The following is a 17,241-nucleotide window of genomic DNA, read 5'->3' as shown; positions in this document are numbered from 1 at the left end:
CAAAATCCAAGTGTTAGCAGGGCTGTGCTCTCTGAAGGCTTTAGGGGAGAGTCTGTTCTATATTCTTCTCTTAGCTTCTGGTGTTGCCAGTGAGCCTTGGCATGCATTGGCTTGTAGACACATCGCTCCAGTCTCTGCCTCCATCATCACATGGCCATCAACTCCCCTCTGTGCCTGTCTGTCTTCATGTGGCTGTCTTCTTATCAGGACACCAGTCAGAACTAAGCACCCACCCTACTCCAGTGTGACTTCATCTTCACTCATTACATCTGCAATGAAAGACCCCATTTCCAAATAAGGTTGCATCCTGAGACTCTGAGACAAGGACAGTAATTTTGGGGGGACACTTCAACACAGTAACATGGTTATAGAAAATATTCTCTCTGAAATATGTGTATCGTTTATCCATAACTTTAGCTTGGAAATATTCTTAGTGTGCAAAGATGACTCCATTGTGGCCGACATCCTCAGCTTAGGTGCTACGTTTAGTCACTAGTGTCTTCCCCCAGCAACACAGATGGATTTTCTGGTCGTAGCTCTAATCGGTTCTAAACAGCAATCTATTTAATAACAGAAGCAGTATGTAAACGCATCCCCCATTTATAATATTAGATGAATCAGAAATGTTCACAATGATGTCATAGACATGGGTAATTTACCCCAAAGTAATTTTTAAAATAGGGTTCATACTCTGTTTATACTGTATTATGGATCTGTGGATAAAGTTTCCAGGCAATCTTTAACAACGAATAGTGTTTAATTTTTTGTTTATTTTTTTTTATAGCTGCCTCATCTATGTGTGTTCATTCTAAAATTATAAAGACTGGAAAAAAATAAGTCACGTAACACTTCTGTGGAGAGTTGTTAGGTAATATCTGACAAATTTCAAAACACACATAATATTTTACCAGCATTTTACTCCTAGAAATTTCTTATAGATATTCCCATATATTTTCGTGATACAGCCTATCAACAGAGGAACACAGCTACGTTCTGCACATACTTTTGCAGCCTGATCAGAAAACAACGCTTCTAGTCATGATTTAGCATCTAAGAGTAAAAAAACATTTCTGTCTAAAAGTTGTGGTCTCTAACTTAATTGCCTCTAAACAAACTCCCCAAAAGACCAGGAGATTGTTTTTTTGTTGTTGTTTTGTTTTCTAATTTAGTAACACTTATGTGCCTTTGGCATTGTTTTATTTTATTTTTTTTAAGTCCATGATTTTAGACAGTCATAGGTAGAAGACTTTTTAAAAGGTAGTAGGCTATCTGTAACCAAAAGCTGTAGGCTGTGCATTACAAATGCTCTCTGACTGTTAGGCGTTTAATTGCGTCAGCCCTGAATTCACATATTGAAGTCCTAACCCCCAGGGCCTCAGAATGTGACCTGATGTGGAAATAGAGTCATTATAGATGGAATCAGTTCAGATGAGGTCAGGCTGGAGGAGATGGGCCCCTAATGCAATATGACTGGTGTCCTTATGGGAAGGGGAGATTTAGGCCCAGGCATGCACACAGGGAGAAGACCATGTGACGATAAAGGCAGAGATCAGGTGATGCTTCTACAAGTCAAGGAATGCCAGAGGTGGCCAGCAAGCAACCAGAAGCTGGGGGAGAAGCCCGGAACAGATTCTCCCTCCCAGCCCCAGAAGGAATCAGCTCTGCCCACACCTTGATCTTGGACCTCTAGCCTCTAGAACTGCAAGACGAAAAGTTTCCATTGTTTTAAGCCGCTCTGCTCATGGTACATTGTTAAGGCAGCCCCAGAAAACGAATGTGCTGACCAAGGGCTGCTCCCCACAGCCCTGACTAGTGGACGCCCTGCTGAGGGAGGGAGAGGATGGCTTTCAGAAAGATGAAGGCCCGGCTGCTGGGTGGTTACAGATGCAACAAGGCAGCTCACTGCTCACACAGGCAGTGGAGGAAGACTAGCCAAATGAGCCAGCTGCCGGCCTCCCCGTCCCCACTAAAGGGCGACCCAGAAACGACAGGGGCTGATGACGGCCACACACATCCTGAGATACCTGGTGGCTGAGGAGCCAGGGGCAGATGCAGCCTAATGGTTTCACATCCCGCATCTAGGCCCCTTGCCTGGACAGCTGGGCTCGCGCCTTCGCCTTCGTGGCCTGCGTGGATACAAGGTCGCCAGCGCCCCAGGCTGAGCTGCTCCCCGCCCCCACATCATGCCAGAGTCGCTTCATAAAACCTGTACTGTCCCATTAGCGCTGGCTTCCCCCTATTTCTAAGGTAGCCCCTTGGTACTAGGGTTGGGTTGACGTTTCTAGTTCTCAAAGGCCTGATATCTCATCTGCTTTTAGCAGCGGTGCAGGCAGGACATCCAGGAGCTTGATTAAAGTGACTTTAGAAAACCATACATCACTAGGTTCTACGATTATGTAGCTCTTTGTCCATGTATCAGAGGAAAAATAGATTCGGTCTTAGAGAAGAAGGTAATTGTGGAAAGGAGGCTGTTCCCATAAAAACAAGTGAAGGTGGGCAGGGCCACTGCCCAGAGCTGTGCATTCCGCAGGAGGCCCCAAGGCTGGAATGCACCTGCGCCATTTCCGAGCAGTATACACGCCCAGGACCACGTTTTCTTATAAAGCCAAGCCCCTGTCTGCTGGCAAGCCATGCCTCCCAGGGATGTATCCTGCCCAAAAGATCACAATCTTCTAAAGTGCACAGGGGTGTCCTGTGGATGAGCCAGACCCTGAGGTGGGAAATGTGTCACAACATTCAGGGAAGGAAAAAAATCCAGTCAGACAAGACACAGCCTCAAGACGAGCCACTCCAGACACAAGGGCCTTGGATTACAGGCACAGAACCTTTTCCAAAAAAAAAAACCCTGACTTCTACTGAAAAAGCCCATAGAAGGAAAGAAAAGCCCTTTCACTTCTTGATCAAAGCTGATCAATTTCAGGGGGGAAAAAAAAATCAAAGCAAGTGAGTAACACCAGACACTCCGGCCCTTTCCCTGGTGCCTCCAGGCCAACTCAGGTCCAATTCATCTCCTGCTAGACTCTGTTTGAAGTGGCACATGCTTTATTTTCTCAAAAAAAAAAAAAAAAAAGGATCACATGATACTTGAGGTCTGTAACATTTTCCTGAAGTCAGAACAGCTGGCTGTGTCCCACACAGTTGTAAAGATGCTCAAGAAATCTAAGCCGGGGAGGACAGTGGGGAAGCCAGGGGGCAGTGAGGTGCTAACTGCCCTAATGCTGTAGGGAGCCATGAAGGAGGCTGGAGGAAGGGAGAAGAACGAGGCCTGGCTCCACTGCTGGGGTGGAGGCTGATAGAAGTCAGAGACCTGATCTTGCAGGTAGCAGAGCCAATGAGGTTTGAGGGTAGTCCTGAGAGGCTCCATCGGGGTTCTCTCTGGTCTTTGGGTAGGGAAGGGGGAATGGGAGGGTGAGGCAAGGTGTCTGCTTGTCATTGTCATCCTCGTGAACGGAGGACAGGAACTCAGAAAGCAGGAATGGAGAGTGGAGGCTGGAATTGTGTGGCAGGAGCTGATCACCTGGAGGGGAGCATGGCTCAACGCACACGTACACAGCCCCCACTGCTCTGGAGCTGAGAATGGCTCCCAAACTCAGGGTTTGGGATATATCCCAGGGACACCTGGGCAGGCATGACATTGCACAGAGAGCCCTGGGAGTTTCTAATTTCAGTGGGTCTACATTTCTGACGAGTTTCCAAGTGCTGCTGCTGCTGCAGGTCCAGGGACCACACTTTGAGAACCACTGCGCTGGGGGATTTTTAAATGTGCCTTTAACCCCTGCAGCCACTCCCATAATCACATCCTCTGCTGTTGCCCCTTTGAAAACAGCTTGATTGAAAAATCAGTGCCTGCCACTGTGGCTTGTGTTTGAGAAGCCTGACTTTGCTCTGTCCACAACTTCCTCATCCCATGGCCCAGTTCCCCAGGGTGACATCATAAGGACCTTCTGCTTTTGGTCAATGAGAGAGTAACCTTGGAGGGGACGGCCTCTTTCTTTGAGGGCCACCTCTCACCCCTGCTAGGGCTCCCCATGGAAAATTTTTGTCCATATTTTTATTTTAATTTTAATTTTAAATCAGTCCATCCCAGACGTCCAGCCACACTGCACAGATGTCTTCAGGGGAGGCAGTAAATAACAAAACTTCATTTTATTAATGTAGACTTGATCTTATTAACCAACTTGCAAAGAAGGTATTAGCATTTCTGGATGAAGGGAGGGAGATACGGTAGTTGAGTACTTTGAGCAAAGCCTCATGACTGGGAAGATTGTCTCCAAGCTGATTCCAGAGTCCCGTGTCCTTCCACGTCCTAGATGCAGGGACAGTACTGTCAGAGGAGTTCTTGCCTTAACTCAGAAACAACTTCTGCTAAGGTAGGCTAATGTATCCTAGCAGGACCACTGCGTTCCCTGGGGTCTCACGTGACCTATTTTATGAGGCACGTGCACAGCCTAAAACAACACAATCAACAGAATTTGTGTTACTCCTGGTTCATGAAACCATTTTCAGACCCCCTTCGTCCTTGCAGCAACCCTGTAAGGCAGAATCACCACTTTAGAGATGGGTGATGAGAAGTCAGCACCTGCGGAAGTTAGCAAAGCGAGTTCCGATCTGCCAAATCCCATCAAAAAGGCAGGTGCCAGGTATGGACTCCTAAGCCCCTAAATAGCAAATGTAGCTTAGGAAAAAAATGACACAAAGGACATTTTGCCAACAAATAAAACTTGCTGGGAAGTTTGAGTCTTAGTTCTATGTAAATAGTGATAAAACTTACATCTGTGGAGCTTGAGACAAACCTATGTGTATTCATTTCCTGTCGCTGCTGTAACAAATCGCTACAAACTTAGTCACTTAAAACAACACAGCATTGTTTTCTCACAGCTCTGGAGGTCAGAAGTCTGACATGGAGTTCACTGGGCCAAAATCAAGATGTTGGCAGGGCCAGTTCCTTCTGGAGGCTCTCGGGAGATAATCCGTCTTCCTGACCTTTCAGCTTCTAGAAGCTGCCACATTCCCTAGCTCGTGGTGGCCCTCCAGCAATTGCCATCACTCCAGCCTCTGCTTCCTTCTTCTCATCTCCTCCTTTGACTCTTTTAAAGACCCTTTTGACTACACTGGGGCCACTGAGATAATCCAAGACAAATGCCCCATTTCAAGGTCTTTGACTGAATCACTCCTGCAAAGTTCCTTTTGCCATGGAGGGTAACACAGCCAGAAACCCCAGGGGTTAGGACGTGAGCATCTTCAAGGACCCCTGTTCTGCCTTCCACGCCATGCGACCTCAGAAACGCCAGCCCTAACATACCACGCATTACTTAAATCTTTCCATCAATTTCCGTCTCGGCGATGATAGGCAACAATTTTCTCTCTGCCTCCGGGTGAGAGCATCTCTCTTAGATTCAGCAAGATGCTTCATTTCTTTCCTTCCCAAGGCTAAGTCCTTGAAGTGCACTCTTTACACCCATCGTGTTGCTGAGGGGCTTTCATTTCTAGGTAATAAAACATTAAGGTTAGGGTTTCCATCCCTAAATGATTAAAAACGTGGAATGTGCTTTATTAAGTAGTAGGAAATATTCACCTTAATGGAGAGATTCCATCAACTAGTGTGTCTTTGTTGGTTTTTCCTGCTGTCCCCACAAGTCAGTAATCATAGAAGTTTCTAATGTATACTTTTTTTTTTTTTTTACTAAATTCTTTAGACAAAAGCACTGCTAGGCTTATTATAACAATAAGATCCATCCTTGATTTTGAGATTACTGTGTGCCTGGTACTGGCTAAGCTGTTTTACTCTGCTCAGTAGTTAAATCCAAGTGACCCATGAATGATGCTAGACATGGCGGACCACTCAAAAATGCTGATCAGATTTACAATTCCGGTACCAAGGACAGACACAATTGTACCAGAGTAAACAGAATCTGGTGACAGTGCAGTTTGTGTTCAGACTTAAGGCTCAGTGTAAACGCTACTTCCAGACTCGAGCTTTCTCAGATAACAACCCACACACAGGTATATTATGATAAGAAATGCTGACCACATTGCTACATCCGGTAAGTAGCTTTGAATTCTGTAAAAGAAGAACTTAGCAACCTCTGCCCCACAGCAATAAAAGTAGTCCTTTGGAATGCACAACTTTCAGAAAATAAAAAGCTTTCTGAGTGATGACTGGGTACTGTCTCAGACTTGCACCTGAGTTTAGAAATTTTATTTTTCCGTAACGTAGATCTGGGTGTGATGGCTGTTGTAACAAGAATCTAAGTTCTCTTTTCTGTAACCCCATTTATATTTGAAGTAAACAAAACCTTTGCCATTATTATTTAGCAAATAATTGTTGCAAAATAATATTTACTAAAAAAAATTACAAGTGCTACCCTGGCCAGGCAAAGTGTTTCCCTGCAAACCAAAATCCTGAGAAATGTGTGAAAAGAGGGATTGCAGTGAGATCCAGGTGGTCTTAGTCGAGTCTGGGTTTCCTTACCTTCTTCCTGCTTTTCGCTAGAAGGCTATCACAGGAACCAACCTGAGCCCTTGTGTGGGCATCACCTTTGCTTTGTCTGGTCTTTGGGTAAGGCCATGTTATCTGAAGTCTAAGTAGGCAGAGCATCATACAGTCCCACTGAGTCCTCAGGAAGACGGAGCAAAGAAACAGACTTCGAATACTGCCAACAGGCTCCTCATGTAGAGCTTTACAAAATCGTGTTCCTGGCGGGTCCTTCAATATCACCGCATTGTGGTCCTCTCCCTAGTCTGGTGATGAAACATGGCAGCAGGTAGAGTCTGGTGATGAAACGCGACCTGTGCATTCACCAGGGTCCCATCAGGAAACACGTGGCTTACTCAGCATAGGGACTTTTATTCACAGAAAGACATTTAGACAAGGATGGGGTTCGGGCATGTAAGTAACTGTGCAGGTGCCTGGAGTAGTGGCCTTACTGTCACCACCTGTTGGAAGGGGTACCAAACAGAGATGGAAATTCTGAGGTAGCAGCATCTCCCACTGAAGGATGCATCACATCCTGGGCCCTCACCTCTGGAACTTATGCAGCAATCCTAGAGGTGGGTGGCGTTATTTTCATGGGATAGGCGGGCTGTCCAAAGGGATGGTGGGCTTGCCCAAGGTCACAGGGATCCGTAACTGGGCTGAGATCCCATTGCATGTCTGACCCCATACCTGAATTCTTCACATGTAGCCCCTGAGAGCAGCCCCTGCCCATGAGGAAGTCTAACTGGGGAGAAAACCAGTCTATTAGTGGTGAGGAATCTCCTTCCAGAACTTCAAATGACAACAGGAACAGTTGGGTATCGGAGCCCTGTGAGACCAAGACAGTTTATTTCCCACCTTAGGACAAGGACTGAAGTAGCATCACTGCTTTTAAGTGGGTAAAAGTGGGAGACAGCCTGGTTGTGAGGCCGTGGGGCGGTGCTGAGCGGGGGAAGCGCGGATACCCACAGCACATGTGACCGGACTCAGGAAGGCAGGCCCGGACCCACGAGGTGAGAGGGAGGCCTGGAGGACCATGTGGTGCTCAGGCAGAGTTGTGATTTTGTTCCTTGTGGGATGGGGCCCGGGGCTTGCACATAATGAAATTACAAGGTGGCAAGTCTGAAAGGAAGAGCCCGAATGGGGAAGACGTGAGAGCTGGGGGTGGAGACTCCAGAGTGCAATCCAGCTTCTGTTTTCAGGTCCCACCCTAGACAGCTGGCACAGAAGGCTCCCTCTGGGGCTCAGGGCCAGAGACGTGATAAAACTTACTTGCAAAGAGCAGTCAGACAACTTGATATCATAGCCTGCGTGTGGGTCTCAGAGCAGGGTCCCTGGACCACCTTGGAACTTAGTCATGCAAACTCCACAGGCCACCCTGGGCCTACAGAGTCAGCAGCTCTGGGCGTGCGGTCCAGAAAGCTGCTCTCCCAAGCCCTCGGGGTGGCTTTGAGGCTCACTCCTGTTTGAGAATCACCACTGCAGGGTCACTGACCACAGAGAACTAGGCTGTGGTTACTGGGGCCGGGGAGGGGCAGGAGAGGGAGGGAAAGGGACATATGAAACAGCACATGACAGACCCGGATAAATACAGGGCAAGGTGCTGGTACCGGGAAGAGCTCGAGGAGATGTTAAAATGCAGACGAGACTACGGGTCAGCTCTGGTCCAAATTCCGGGGAGACAGGCTGAAGCCAAGAAGATGAGGGGTACGCTTATGATTTAGAAGGTGCTCAGTGGCACTTGGTTTACAACCACTCACTGGATTCTCACCCATTTTCTTCTTTCTCTTCGAAGTCATCCATCTGACAGCAAGCCCCCTCCGCGGGCAGGTGCCGGAAAGACGCAGGGGTGTGGGGATGGAGACCGCGTGGTTTGTCTGGGAAGGGGAGGGAGAAATAGAAACTTGCTATTACCACTGGCTGGTAACATAGGGAGGTCGGAGGAGCCTTCACGAAGGAAGAGGGCACATTAAAAGGGGACTCCTGGCAAAGGACTTGCTGTCTTGTGTTAAGGACTTTGGGTGGGTTGGGGGATCCTGGGAGCCCTGTGTGGTTGGGGCAGCTGGGGCTGGAAGGAAAGCAGCCCAGGGAACAGGAACGATGGTGGAATCCTCCCTCCGTGTTGGGCACCATGAAGTGTTCAGTGTTTCTGTTCTTTAACCTTCACCCAAACCCCTCTGACCTTGCGAGGTAGTAAAGAACATGATAAACGTTTGGATTTTATCCTGTGGACGATGGACAGACTTTGAAGTGTTCAAGGAGGACATGATTTTGGCAGATTCTCTGAACCTCTGGTTCTCAATTCTGACGACTCGAGACAGTGGCCCAAGGGGCTAATTAAAAGAAAATGCAGCCTGCAGCCGCACTCCGGATAAAGGACCCGGGCCTCGGACCGGAATCACGGGCATGGCTGGAGCCATCTGGATGACATATCTGACTGCCAGGGAAAGTCAGAGGGTCTGAGTTTAGACTCAGCAAAAAAAGAAAAAGATTTTAATTGCTTGACTTTAACAGTGGGATTTTTGTTTTTCTTTCAGGAACATCCAAATCGTGGGTATGTATCCTTTTTACTTCTCCATGTGGCTTCATGATGTGAACTCCACCATCTGTTTTGCTGCTAAGTGTTCACAGCTGTGCTTTATTCGCTTATTTAACAAATGCATCTTGTGCAGCTGACGTCAATGAGGGGCACTCCTGAGTTTCTGAGTAACATTTCTTCTTTTTAGGACATGCTGAGTGCAAGGCATACCTCATTTTATTGTGCTTTGCAAGATGTTGTGTTTTTTACAAATTGAAGGTTTGTGGCAACACTGTGTTGTCAGATGATGGTTAGCATTTTTCAGCAATAAAACATTTTTTAGTTAAGGTAAGTGCATTTTTTTGTTTTCTTTTAATTTTTTAAATAATTCTTTTTTTTTCTTTCAGTTTTATTGAGATATAACTGACATACAGCACTGTATACTTTTTTGTAGAGGAGATAATTAGGTTTTTTTTTTAATGGAGATATTAGGGATTGAACTCAGGACTTCATGCTTGCTAGGTCCTATACTCTCCTGTGCTCTCCCCCCGTACATTGTTTTTTTAAGACATAACTCTATTGTGCACTTAACAGACTACAGTATAGTGTAAACATTACTTTTCTATGTACTGGGAAACCTAAAACTTCATGTGACTTGTTTTATTGCAATATTTGCTTTATTGTGGTGGTCTGGAACCAAACCCACAATATCTTCGAGGTCTGCCTTGTACAGTCCTTCTCAGACTAACAATAAAACTATTAAAGCCTCATTTCATTCTTGTCCTTGTGTGGAGTATAAGGGAATAAAAATGTTTAAATTCTCAGCTCCACCTCTGGAGGGTCCCTGGTAAGTTGCTAAACATGCATCAGATACTTCCTGTAATGTTAGCCCTCATTTGTGAATAGGGACCAGTGAGGAGTGTGTTTCGATCCCAGCCTGATTCTCTTTTTCAGAGTTGCTTTGGTTATCCCTTGAGCATCTTCTTCATCGTGATCAATGAGTTCTGTGAAAGATTTTCCTACTATGGAATGAGAGGTAACTCCTTTCGACCCTGCCCCGTTCGGTGGAAAGCGTGAGTTACTGCAGCCACTTCTAACTTTGTTGCCCTCTCTTCCTCCACCACTTTCTGCGGAAAGCACTCCTGATTCTGTACTTTCGATATTTCATCGGCTGGGACGACAGTCTCTCTACCACCATCTACCACACATTTGTTGCTCTGTGTTACCTGACACCAATTCTAGGAGCTCTCATCGCTGACTCCTGGCTGGGAAAATTCAAGTGAGTCATGGCAACTTACCTGTTAACAAGCAAGCCAAAAAGTAATTATAAGCTTTGGGCTTTGGGATGGTGGACTTGGGGAACAAGGAATCAAGGAGCATAGAACTGGTAGGAGATGGAGCCAGAGCCTGTTTCTGCTCATCCTCGTGTCGCCAGAGTTTAATACCGTGCCTGGCATTTAGCAGTGTGAATGCAAGTAGCTTTGGTAGGATTTTTTCCTCCTCCAAACACTTATGACATCTTTGTCTCATCTTGAAATAGTAGCTGGAATGCCATCTGTCATTAATGATGCATGAAGAGTTAAGAACAAAGAAGCTCTCTCAAAACATCCCAGCTGCTGAAAGTCTCAAGCGGCCGGATGAGCAGAAACGACTTGGGGCGCTCACCAGTCCTGCAGGAAGAGCTCTAGGGGTGCACTCAATGGGAGGGGTCATCTGGAAGTTTCCTAAGACTTAATGCAGAAGGAAGTAGAGGCTCTTCCAGGTCCAATGCACAACACGGGCGGAAGCAGGAATATTCAGTGGCTGTCTCATAATGACTCAATATAATTCAAAAATAACTAATGGACCACTGCTGGCTAAATATTGTTACCAGGCACAAGATATCTCTGACTGTTTAAAGATACAGGTACTAATTTCAGTAGTTGAGTGAAATGAGACATTGAATCTTTCAAGTAGGTCAAGGAGAAAACAGATCTTCCCCATTCCTCTGGCTCCTGTGGCCAAAATTTTGCTCTAAGCATAACAGTTCTTCAGTAGGCTGCCTTTCAAAGCATGAGCAGGTTTACACAGTTTGAGAAACAAGGACATTCTTAATGGGGCTTTTGAAAGTTGGAAGCAGAGGCCTTCATGTGGTGGAATAGGAAGTGGACTGCTATTGTACAGTTGACTTGGATTCTCTTGGCCTCTTGAAACACAGGACAATTGTGTCTCTCTCCATTGTCTACACCATTGGACAGGCAGTCATTGCAGTGAGCTCCATTAATGACCTCACGGACTTCAACCACGATGGAACCCCGGACAGTATTTCTGCACATGTGTGAGTTGATGTTAACGGAGGCCCTACCCTGACCCCTTACCTCCCACTGCGTGCTTGTTCGGTGCTTTAATTTTTCACCTTTTTCCTTGAACTTCACTGTAAGTGTAAGGAGGCCTTTCCTCCTCCATCAGCGTAGAGAAAGCTGTTTAATTGACTCAGAGTTGGGTCTTCAGTATGTCAGTGTCATTGCTCACTGGAAAGCTTGCTGTCTTGGGTACCTCTCCCATCAGGCACGGTCAGTGCATGGAGTCTTCCCTAGAGCGGCATTAACTCCCACAGACCTTGATCATTAATTGTACCAGGTTTCCTCAAGATTCTGTACCTTTAGTTTTCTGTCTTGGACCACATTACTGCTCGTTTTTGAGTAAATCAGTTTCATAAACATTTGTTCCAGCCCTGGGCTCTGCGTTCTTGGTGAAAAGTGCTGTTGACAACAGCTCCTCTGTGAGATTAACTCCCCTTCATTGCAGTCTGGCCTAGCAGACAAGTTGTAAAGATTTCTTCTGCTCCCTGTTCTTGGGCTTTGGTTCCTTGATCTAGGAGTAAACCATCTTATGGTTTGGGAAAATATAATTGAAATTCAAATTAGTATCTGCCATCCCTGTATTTCTGGTTTACTAGTCAATCAGACAGCCATCCAGATTAGATCCCTGGACGTGACACCTGTGGCGGAAGTGTGTTAGTGGAGGGGAGTGGTTACGAGCATAGTCCACAGCTCAGACTTCCAGGATCTGAGTCCCGGCTCTGAGTCCCACAGAACAGCTGTGTGACCTGGGCCAACTTATCTTCCCCATGCCTCCCTCAGTTTTATAATCTACAGTATCGATTAAGACATGGACTTTGATGCCAGGCTGTATGGGTTCAAATTCTGGCTGTGCCCCTTATGAGTTGTGTGATCTTCAGCAAATTTCTTAACCTCTGTGCTCATGTGTCCTCATCTGTAGGACTGTTATGCATTAATCTGGGTAGATCATCTAGAACCCTGCCTGGCAAGCGATAGATATTCAAGAGAGCCTGGCTACTTATTTTATTTCCTGGAGTTAGGTACTGAAACATGCCCACAAGCCTCGTAAGACTACATAGTGGCGAGGGTACAGCTCAAGTGGTAGAGCGCATGCTTAGCATGCAAGAGGTCCTGGGTCCAATCCCCAGCGCCTCCTCTAAAAATAAACAAGCCCAATTACCTCCCCCTAATCCTGCCCAAAAAATAATAAGTAAATAATACAATAATAGTTAAGTATTTTAAAAAGACTGCATGGTACATAACATTAAATTGGCGGTGTTTTTGTTGTTCTTTAAAATGCTTAGAGCGACAACATCAAACACAAGTTGTGTAAAGAGGCAAAAGCAAGACGAAAGAGGTGCTTCAGTCAGTCAGTCCAGGGAGACAGGCATGATTGTTTTTAAGAATTCTTTCTATGGGCAGTGTCTTCCTTGACTTTATCTGTTTCACAAAGTATTTTTTTTAGCATTTTTAAACAATATTAGCAACCAAGAAGATATGGAATAAACATTTATAAAACCTGAAATGCGTAGTGACTACTATAAATCTAACAAAATTACAAGATGAGGTTTGGTAAATTCTATGAATGGTTTTTTTTTTTTTTCAATTCAGGAGGTAAAACACAGATAACTTGGAAAATACAAAAGCAAATTGAAAAATAATCCTTAACCCCTTTTTTTATTATAAACTCTTTTCATTGTAAAAGATCATAATAATAAACCTTTTGCTCTACTTTTTTCCAGTCTTCTGTACTTTGTAAACAAGTTAAGATCATACTCTATAACCTGATACTCTGCTTTGCAATTAAATCATGTTTCCAATGTCTTTTAATGACTCTTATGAGTCTATTATGATTGTACCAGAGGCAATGCTTAAACATTTCACTTACCCATTTAGGCTACAAAAGAACCATACATAAAGCTTTGTTCAGTATTCAAAGCATTGCTTTAAATTTTCTAGATGGTAAATTATTAGATAAAGATATGAATTTGAAGGTCCTTGAGTTCAAGTTTCATTCAGCTGTCAAGACTGCATTCCTGTGAATTATATTCTCATATGGGGTGAATCCCTTCTCTTTGTTTACCATTGTGCCTTGTCCTCTGAGGGAAATTAGTGGAAAGATAGGTTCCTGCATCTAAGGATCTCACATCCTGCCCCTTCTCCTACCTACCACTTTCCACAGGGCGCTGTCCATGGTTGGCCTGGCCCTGATAGCTCTGGGTACTGGCGGGATAAAGCCTTGTGTGTCTGCATTTGGTGGAGATCAGTTTGAAGAGGGCCAGGTAAGAGCATGCATCTCCACAGAAACCATGTAAGTGATTATAATCAAATTCCACTGACACAGTGTATTCTCCATTGGAGGTTTTTCAAGTATATATAAGACACTGACTGAAACCAAGTTAGAAGTCAAATCAGATCATCTGCCACAGTTGATCAGTTGACATATAGCCCAAGTCATCATACTTTATCTTTCTTATTACAGGAAAAGCAAAGAAACAGATTTTTTTCCATCTTTTATTTGGCCATTAATGCTGGAAGTTTGATTTCTACGATCATCACTCCTCTGCTCAGAGGTAAAAAATATCTGAAAGAGATCTTGGTTTTTCTTTTTTTAATGATGGAGAGAAGTCAGGTGAAAAGTTTAGTCTCTTCTGGTTTTGTTCAGTTCTCCCTACGCCGGCTGTCACATATATCCTGGAGGACATAGTGAAACCCTTGATGCAAACTGCTTTTCTTTCAAGATTTACCTCCTTTGCTAATCTTCTTTGAATCCCTTATCCCAGTGGCCACTGAAGAATCTAGACCATCGTGAGCATAGCAATTGATTTTTCTAAATCATTATTAATAATTCAAAGTCCTTATCCGTGGTAAGAGATAAGATAAGAGAGGCTGTTTGGAAACTATGCCGGATAAGTGGGCCATAGATGACATTTTTTGCCTTCAGGCTTGGCTCCCCAGTGCCGTTCAGTGAGTTACGAAGAATTTAGCAGGCAAGGTTTTATTCTTTGCTTCCCTATCATCTCAGGTGTTTCTAAAAGAACTACCCCAAGAAAGACAAGGGGACAGCAACTATCAGCAGCACTCAGATTTCTGTGCTTGCAGACGCTCCAGTGAGAGTTTGTGAATTTCCCACATGCAAGGGTATATGTGGGGACAAATTAGACCAAAGCAAGACCATGGTGCCTACACTAGAAGTCAGAATAAATTATGAAACAAGATAATTTGTGGGGTTTATGTATTTCTGCCTAGAGTAGTAATTTGAAGATGACACAGAAACCCCATTCCAACTTGCTTTATATAAAAATTTACTAGCTTTTATTCTTGCATTCTGTTCCCTGACCTCCCCTCCCCTCCCCCACCTCCAGGTTCTACTAGAATATGTACTGTGTGCATTTGAATGTGTAAAATGTTCATTTTGAAGGAAAAATCATAACTCTCATACCCATATAAAGGAAGCATGTCACCAAGATTTTATATAAGTTATTGGTTAATGAGGAAACTGGAAAGCTGATATAATCAGTTCAAATGAGGATTTGACTAATGGAGATTTCTGTTCTTTATGGGGGGAAATTGTTTTGCATTGCTATTTTGTATTGTTCTGAACAGGAAATGCTTGACTATAGTTTTCTACCTCGGTAACTTCTTTCTCTGCAAAACTGTGAAACAGCTAGTCAAAGACAAAGTCAAGCCCAATAGGACCAGATGTCTCCTAGAGGCTCCAGCACTCCATTGAAAGGATTTCCAGTAATTTCTGTTGCCCCTTCCAAAGTCTTAATTTTTTTCCTGCCAGCCCTAGGATTTCAGAGCTAAAAGAGATCTTCAGGCAGGAGTTGGGAGCCTATGGCCCACAGGCCAAATCCAGAAATCTGGACAAGACCATCCATGTGTGCATTGTCCACGGCCGCTTTCACCCTGCAAAGGCAGGGCTGCGCAGTTAGGACTGTCCACAGCCTCTGACTCTTCACAGAAAAGCTAGTTGACCCCTGCCCGGGGTCATCTCATTGTTTGCTAACTAGCATGTGTTCAGGAACATACAATCTTGGTTTTCCAGAGTCCTTTGATTTTACTTACTGAATCCCACTTTCTTCAAGTTACTATATCCAGGTCATTTTTATCTCCCCGACTAGGTAAGTCAGCAGAACAGAAGAGTTCCCACTGATTCTGGCTTAGCTGGTATCAGACATCTACGTAGGGGTTGAGATTAGAACCTGCCTCCATCTCCTGCTCTTCCTACCACAAAGCTGTTCTGCTCAGCTGGCAATGACATCAATAAGGCATGTGGATAAGTCTAGAACATTAAGTGAGAATAGTATGGAATAACCAGCTAGGGATTTAAAAAACTGTGAAATTGATGAGCATTACCATTATCATAATGAACTTTAATCTTGTAATTTCTCCTCAGTTCAAGTGTGTGGAATTCACAGTAAACAAGCTTGTTACCCATTGGCGTTTGGGGTTCCTGCTGCTCTCATGGCTGTGTCTCTGAGTAAGTAGGAATCAGTGGAATTAATACAGTCCTATGATCAGGGCAGACCCTCACATTAATTACTGTGACCAATTTTTACCTATTTTTTATTTTATTTATTTGGGGGGGTAATTAGGTTTATTTATGTATTTATATATGTCTGTATGTATTTATTTGTTTATTTATTAAAGGAGGTACTGGGGATTAAACCCAGGACCTTGTGCCTGCTAAGCGCACACTCTTCCGCTGAGCAATACCCTCCACCCCAAGGTTTCAGTGTTTGTATGTGAGAGCACAATATAATATTGCTCAGAAGCTCCTGTGATTATTAGAATCAAAAGCACTTTCTAAACTGGGAGGTACCTAAGTAAACTCATTTTATGAGTAATCCCAGTATTTCTGAAGCAAGGTTATAATTCATACAGAAGCACATCTTCTGGGTCACAGGTAGCTCTGTCAGACACCTGGCTAACCCATCTTCTTTTGCCCTCCCCAGTTGTGTTTGTCATTGGGAGTAGGATGTACAAGAAGTTCCAGCCTCAGGGCAACGTCATGGCTAAAGTCGTCCGGTGCATTGGGGTAAGTACTTCAATAGCTCTCTCTCCATCATATTAGTCACCCTAGAACCTTCTGCCTCCTTTAAATTAAAATTCAGTGAACCTTTGAGTTTCCTTGAAGCATTGTATTGGTGTTCTTTACTATTTTGAGAAATTGAAGTTTCTTATAAAGCTCATCAAATGAAAAAGGACACAAACAGAACTCGAAAAGAGAGGGATGGAAATGGCTCTTGAACTTAAAAGATCAATGGTGAAAGAAAAGCAAACCAGAGGGACTCTTCACCTGTCAAAATGACAAACTGTGTCTGATGTTTGTCGGAGAGCAGTGAAACAACAATGGAGAGGCGCAGTTTTGTGATGCCTGTCAGGAGTCTGAGGCATGGAGAGTGTCAGCAATCCTACTTTCAGGAATAAAGGCCAAGAAAATCGCTTTCAAAAATGAACACAGATTCACGTGAGAAGATTATCAATGTAATATTTAGAAAAAAAATGTACGACAAAAATCTAAGTCAAGCAACTTGCTGACAATAGAATAGTGCTTAACACAGTACCTCCATGCCGTGTTATGCAGCCAGGAGAAGTCTTGTCTTCAAAGACTGTTTGGTGATGGGAATGTGCAGGGTGTGGTCTCTTCCATGTGCATCTGCAGGGATATGTCCACACAGGCACATTCAAAGGCAGGAAATAAATGCTGAGCCTGGGAATCTTTAAATAATGGAGTCAAATAACTGTATTCCCAAATATGCTGCCTATTTTTTTAAAGGAATATCTACATTGTATAATCAAGGGGGAAATGTGTTACTCATTCATTAAGAACTGTGGATAACCCTTTGGATGTCAAGGTAGCCTTAAGATAATTTTAGTCACCTCCTTTCCCCTTTTCCTGACATTATCGTGTTAAATTG

The 17,241-nt window shown here is 44.3% G+C and overlaps 1 protein-coding gene across 4 annotated transcripts in view; it reads left to right on the top strand.

Moving 5' to 3' along the window:
- The window catches only part of SLC15A1 (solute carrier family 15 member 1), a 53,687-nt gene that overhangs the window by 15,577 nt on the left and 20,869 nt on the right, over nucleotides 1-17,241 (top strand). For 3 of the 4 annotated variants that reach the window (XM_074378468.1, XM_045520155.2, XM_010959678.3), the window contains 8 exons: nucleotides 9,013-9,029; nucleotides 9,948-10,029; nucleotides 10,131-10,272; nucleotides 11,191-11,310; nucleotides 13,497-13,596; nucleotides 13,797-13,887; nucleotides 15,717-15,800; nucleotides 16,276-16,358. In XM_074378468.1, the coding sequence (XP_074234569.1) occupies nucleotides 10,023-10,029; nucleotides 10,131-10,272; nucleotides 11,191-11,310; nucleotides 13,497-13,596; nucleotides 13,797-13,887; nucleotides 15,717-15,800; nucleotides 16,276-16,358 (627 nt within the window). In that variant the 5' untranslated portion in view covers nucleotides 9,013-9,029; nucleotides 9,948-10,022. Of the gene's footprint in view, nucleotides 1-8,031; nucleotides 8,183-9,012; nucleotides 9,030-9,947; nucleotides 10,030-10,130; nucleotides 10,273-11,190; nucleotides 11,311-13,496; nucleotides 13,597-13,796; nucleotides 13,888-15,716; nucleotides 15,801-16,275; nucleotides 16,359-17,241 lie in introns of those variants that run through there. The other variant, XM_045520154.2, reaches the window with a different exon arrangement.

This window comes from Camelus bactrianus, chromosome 14, assembly GCF_048773025.1.
Source record: "Camelus bactrianus isolate YW-2024 breed Bactrian camel chromosome 14, ASM4877302v1, whole genome shotgun sequence".
NCBI lineage: Eukaryota > Metazoa > Chordata > Mammalia > Artiodactyla > Camelidae > Camelus > Camelus bactrianus.
Note: the sequence above shows the minus strand (reverse complement) of the source record. Positions and strands in the feature narration are given on the sequence as shown.